The sequence below is a fragment of the Parus major genome, chromosome 5, assembly GCF_001522545.3.
Source record: "Parus major isolate Abel chromosome 5, Parus_major1.1, whole genome shotgun sequence".
NCBI classification, from domain to species: Eukaryota; Metazoa; Chordata; class Aves; order Passeriformes; family Paridae; genus Parus; species Parus major.
This window is the reverse complement of record NC_031774.1, coordinates 16,387,953-16,394,257: the sequence shown is the minus strand read 5'-3', so window position 1 is coordinate 16,394,257 and position 6,305 is coordinate 16,387,953. Positions and strand designations below refer to the sequence as shown.

At 34.8% G+C, this 6,305-nt stretch overlaps 1 protein-coding gene across 1 annotated transcript in view; it reads left to right on the top strand.

Moving 5' to 3' along the window:
• MUC2 (mucin 2, oligomeric mucus/gel-forming) overlaps window positions 1-6,305 on the top strand; it is a 45,125-nt gene that overhangs the window by 18,941 nt on the left and 19,879 nt on the right. Inside the window, exons 25-30 of the mRNA XM_015629545.1 lie at window positions 825-953; window positions 2,864-3,014; window positions 3,710-3,753; window positions 4,326-4,526; window positions 4,880-4,909; window positions 5,274-5,705. Coding sequence (XP_015485031.1) covers window positions 825-953; window positions 2,864-3,014; window positions 3,710-3,753; window positions 4,326-4,526; window positions 4,880-4,909; window positions 5,274-5,705 — 987 coding nt within the window. The remainder of the gene's footprint in view (window positions 1-824; window positions 954-2,863; window positions 3,015-3,709; window positions 3,754-4,325; window positions 4,527-4,879; window positions 4,910-5,273; window positions 5,706-6,305) is intronic.

Here is a 6,305-nt window from a genome sequence, read left to right as displayed (position 1 = left end):
TCTCTCTTCTCTCAGCTCTTAAAATTTTTCAGAATTTGATTTTAGCAAAAAGTATATAGCACTTCCATGCTTTAGCACTGAACCTAATTGGTGTTATGTATATTAAGCAGTGTCCATTAGTGGTGCTAGTACTCATATCGGTACACCATAAATTAATGTGAAATAGTATTTAAATTAATATTACCTGAAAAGTGCTCTAATCAAAATTTTGAGATTTTAAGTAGCAGAAATATGTATTTTTTTAATTTAAAATTTCATTCAGATTCAGAATTTGGACTAGTTGGAGCTTTTAAGTGTAAGCCAGTGAAACAAAAATTATAAGTTTCATTCAGGTCTGATATATAAGATAATAAAAGTGCCTTCCTCTGTCTCCAGTCATCTAAGCTAAATGTACGTTTGATCATATCATCATCATGGCTCATATACTTCCTCTTGGACTTCCAACCTGTGTGAAATAGCAATATAGAATGATTTTGTATAAAATGGAAGAATATTTAGGAGTTTGCTAGTAGCTATGGAAGAAAAATACTCTTAGAAATATACCTTCAATTTTAAACTAAAGTAATTTTTTAAAATATTTTTCTTTACAATTTGAAACATTTTTACCCAGTGGCTTGAATATTTAAAGTTTAAATCTTGGGTACCAGTGTTTTGAAGTATCCTAAGTTCAAGCAGAGTAAATCTGCTTAAGGCCAGGTCTTTTACCTCAAGAGAAATTTGGCCAGCTTAACTTGTAGATTGATGTAGCTTGTACCTTTAAAGGCCTGCTCAGAACTGCATTCTGGAAACCTTGATTTTAATCAGCTTCTCTTTTTTCTCATCAGCAATATTCTGTGACTACTACAATCCTCGCAATGAGTGTGACTGGCACTATGAGCCTTGTGGCAGTAATATCACAACCTGCAGGATGATCAATAATGTCAGCACCAACTTTACAGTACCACTACTGGAAGGTAATAAATTCCTTGCCATTTTGTATTGTGTTTTGTATAACTTTGTTCAGATACCTTTTAATAATTATGGACTAGTCAACTTGATGAGATGTTCCTAAATCTGCTATGTTGAGTTCGCCTCCAGTCTTACATAAATGTTTCCTATAATGTAATTTATTATTTATTACCATCAATGGGTGATAGTTACATTGCTGTCAGGCACAAAACTAGGTCTGTGCTTGGGTAATATCCTGGAACATGCATTATTATTACATCATGGTTATTTTGAATCCCATGCAAAAGTATTTCAAAAGCAGGAAAACATTTGATATGGCAAAGAAGCGAATCACTGAGAGTTGGGCATTTTTACCCTGATCATTTTTTATGTACCAGATCATATTGCCTTTACTAGATTAGTGTGCAACATCCACTTACCTTTACACTGGAAAATATCTTTCATAGCAGACACATGGATGCTGCTATATATTGGATTCTTAATGGAGATTCTGTTTCCTTTGTAGATGAGATATTAGTAGGTGACAGTCCTTGTGGTTGATAATGAAACAGGAATTTCATATTAAAAGGACTGCAATGATCCCAGGATGGGAAAGTGAACAAGTATACAAGTGTACAAGTTCACAAGCATACTTGTGCACTGTAGTTACTGTAGTAACTACATTATGTAGACATAAGTACTGTCTCTATATGGTAAAACTGGAGAAAAAAGCTATATTTTTAGCCATAAAGTCTTTTTGGTCAGGACTGGAAGCACTCCAGTTTAGGGATTGGCAAGAAATGCCTTGAGTTTGACTTTGCTTTGAAGTGCTATTAAAAAAATTAAAAGGAAAAAATCCAACAAACCAAAACTCAAGAGAAACAAAACCAAACAAAACAAAATACCACCGAAAACCTCTACTAAAAAAATCAACAAAAGTCCTTAATCAAAATATTTTTTAAAACCCAACAAACCTCTGTGTTTTAAAATAAATTGTCTTATATTATTAGAAAGATTTGGGAAGTGTCAGAAGGCAGATTATTATATAGCCAATTATCTTTCTGAATTATTTTTTTTGTTTAATTTCAATAGAAATAAAGAGCACACCTATTTTTGTTAGGGTGTCTTAAGTCCAGTCTGGCAGTATAAAGTGAGTTAAGTGTCAGTTAATTACATGGTTCTTCAGTTTAAAGGCTATTTAGAACTCCAGTACAGTATGAAGAGGACTTCATATCATTAATAATTGGACTTAATAAGAGGTTATTTGGAGGAAGGAGATACAATAATAATAACAGAATAATATTTTTAAGTGTATTTACATGAAAAATGGAATAAAAATTGACACACAATTAAACCATTGCAGTGAAGTTTGGATCACTGCCCAAGGGTAAGGAAAAACATTGGTAAATTATCTGTTTGAGGCAGAGATACTTGGCGTGTTCAAGGCATATAAACAAGGTCTAATGTTCAAAGAAATGTTGTGATGAACCTGTTTGTTAGTGAATCTGCTTCCATATTCCTCAGAGGATTATTATTGATATAGTGATCTATACAAAAATTGGGGTGTATTTTTGTCTTAAAATTACTAGCTGCCCATAGAAGTGAGTTTAAATTAGGGGTTTCTCCAAGGTACTGAGCTAAGAAAAAGAAACTTCACTAGTTTTCATAAAAACCTCTTACTTAATCCTCCTCACCTCAGTATTATCAATGAGAACTGTTGAAGTCTTTTGGAAAGACTAATTGTCCATGGTTTGTTTTGAATGGGGAGTTTTACTTTGATTTGAATGAGAAGTTTTACTTTCTTCTATTTCTTTCACTATGCTTCATTCAGTGGGAATAATTTACTTTCAGAAGATAACATATTACTGAATTAACTTTTTGTACTTTTTTTGTACTTTTTCTTCATCCTGTATTCTGTTTTACCTATCATCAATAGGTTGCTACCCCAGATGCCCTAAGGACAAGCCTATTTATAATGAAGAGACAAAGGAATGTGTGACTGAAGATCAATGTGGATGTTACCTCGAGGATGGAACCCATATACAACCTGGGCAAGAAGTACCCACAGAAGAAAACTGTACAATATGGTATATAAAAATTAGTTGCAGTAATTCAGGAAATAATTTGTGTATGCTGAGTCCCTCATTTACTTTATTTGGCCTCAAACAAGTAGAGATGCAACTTCAACTGAAGAGCTGGTATATTCTTGCATTTCATAATTTTCCATACCCATAATAATCCAGATTTCAGGTTGGTAGTCTTAGTATAAGAAGTGTATTAGCAAATTCACTGATTATATCTGTCAACTGTCATAAATTATATCATGAAACCTGGGTGAACTTCTAAAAGAACCTTTCAATTCTCGGGACTCTTTGGGAAGAGAGGTACTATGCCTTCCATTCTCACTTAAAACTGGGACTTCAAAATCACAGTAATCTGAAATAATCTTGCCCTGAATGAGATAAGTTGAGTCCCAATTGTTTGCTTAGTGTTAGGAATGACAGCATTTACTCTAGCTCAACATGGTGACCAGAGAATGATCTGATCTAGCTGTAAGTTCACTCTGTAAAACAGTTGTTATTGCAACCTGCAATTGTACTGAAAGTGGTAACTTAGTTTGAAAGAAAAATGGTAGGCAATACTAAAAAACATACCCAGAAAAATATCCAGTAGTGTGAATGAAGATCAAGTGACAAATACCAATGTTTATCTGCTCTTGATTCTGCTAAGAGGTGTCATAAAACATAAGCAACATTTTAATTTTTGAAAATTTTTCTTTTAGTGTCTGTGTCCCATCAGGATCCATACAGTGTAAACCACTCCCAGGTAAATAGCATTTGGGTTTTTCTGGGAACAGAAGGAAAAAACAAAAAAAATATAGAACTACTCTGCCTGGCTCTACAAAAGACTTAGTTTTGATTTAGAATAATTCTTTTCAGTCCTAGTGAAAGTTGTGACTAAAGAAAATTTGCCAGCAGTTTCATTGAACCTTGCTGTTAATACTTATGGTTCAACCTTTATCTCATGTCCCTTCAGTCTTTCTCCCTATGTCCCATACCCAAACTAATGTATTTCACTATAAGTTTGCACTTCCTGAACATGTAGTTATTAATATAAAAATGTCAGATAGTAAATTGAAATTATTATTTCTCTCAGAACATTTTAAAACCTCCTTTCTAAGTCTGTACCACCAGGCATTTTATTCAGGACTTGATTAAACATGTTCTAATGTTGCTTTAAATGTAAAGATAAATTAGCACAATATAGTAGATCTAAGCTCCAGGTACAGCTCTGAAACACATGCATTATTCATGTAAATGCTCTCTTGTCCATAAGTGTTTTGCCTCTGCCTCTTACGTGGTAGTAGAAAATTTGCTCAGTAAAGCTCTTTCTTTCAGGGTGTCCTTGTGTCATCAATGGAACGAGTTACGAAGTGGGTACTGTTGTGGGACAAGTACAGGATGGTGACATATGTATAATATACATCTGTGCAGAAAATGGTTCTGTAGTTCCTGGTGAAGTCTATCCTTGTCCAACATCTTCGCCTACAACCATTTCAACCTCCTTCCCTTCCAGTACTCTTACCACCACTACAACAGGTAAATCATCAATACAGATGTGATCTAAAAATTGTTTTCTTTAAGGAAAATATTTTAAATATAGAAAGTACAATTATGTGGGATTATAGTTGACACAGAGCAATATTTATGGATTTTTTTATCACACCACACTAAGAAAGAATTTTAGCCTTTTAAGTTGATTTATTTCTCATGAAAGAAATTGTAAGTATAAATGTACAGGGTGCCTTCCTGTTTCTGAAAAAGACATGTTCACATATCAATATCCTAATGGGATAGTAGAAATAATGTTAGGGTGTCAGCAAAAAAAAAATTAAAAAAACTATTATATTTATTTTGAAATGATAGAGTAATCTCTTTTTGTTCTATTTCAGTTTCCACCACAAGCCATCCAGTAACTACAAGTAAGTTATAAATGCAAAACAAGGTTGTTAAAAATGTCAAAGGAATATTTAAAGGAAGAGTAAATGAAAGACAATCAATACAGAAAAATATATTTTGAACAAAAATGAATATTTTTTTATAATTTCAAAAGTGCCATTAGTATAGAGAGAAGAAAGATCTTTAAAGGCTTCAGCTTTGTAATTTTATTTTGATGTAAAACATCTAATTTAAAGACCTGGTAATACAGAACTGATTTTAGAACTCCTTTCTTTGGAAAGATGACAAATTGCAATGCAGTCCTCTAGTCCTTAATAGAAGAAAACAAAAAAGGGATCTTTTCAGGATGTTCTCTGTAAAGTCTGAAATTTCTGTCTTTTGCTGCAGCTCCTTGCTTTGGACTAATCTGTGATTGGACTGAGTGGTTTGATGTTAGTAAACCTGAAGAAGGTGGTGGTGACTATGAAACATATGATGAAATAAGAAAACATGGATACAAGATATGTACAGCTCCTGAAGAAATTGAATGCAGGGCTAAGGATAAACCTGATGTGAGCTTAGATGATCTTGGTCAGAAAGTAGAGTGTAATGTTAAATATGGGCTTATCTGCAAAAATGATGAGCAAGATGTAACTATGTGGCCACTTTGCTATAATTATGAAATCAGAGTAAACTGTTGTGAGTGGCAAGAAATTCCTTGTGGGTCTACAATTATACCTACTGTATCACGAGCTCCAACCACCACCAAGACAACAATACCCACAACCACGACTTCAACAGAGATTACCACCCCGCCACCTATACACATCCATTCCACAAGTGAGTATACACCATCAGTCCTCACTCTAGTAATTTCAACATCTACACCTAAAAAATTTTCTTTGCCTTTGAAGAAATAAAGGGCTATTGGCTACTAAAGGCAGGTCACAATCATAGAGAATGTTGATCTGCAAGGAAGTCTTACTTAGGAGGGTCTGGACTCTTAAGTTCCTGCTGGAGAAAATATGCCAGAAGTCCCTGGTGTGGAGAAAAGAGTAGGCCATGGTTCAAGCTTCTGTTGATAGAGGAATTTCCTGGGCGAGGCTGTGCAGGCATCCTTTTTCAGGTTGACATTTCCTTTCTGATTTTGTGTGAAGCACTTTCCAGCACCATGCCTAATCACTTCACTAGGGAGAGAGAGCCCTTGACACTCTATATGCATGGACGTCAAGGATTCTGTGTTCTGGGGCTGGAAAGAGAGGGCTGGCACTAGAGACCTTTGCAATGCCTTCTGGAACCCTTGGCGTACAGGGAGCCAGAGCCCATCTGAGTTCCTATTCATGCTCAACTTAGACAGATGCTGAACTGATGGAAACTCTTGATTTTCCTGCTGTTGGACCTTGTCCTTCAGCTGGCCAGAATCCAGTCACTGGGCCCATG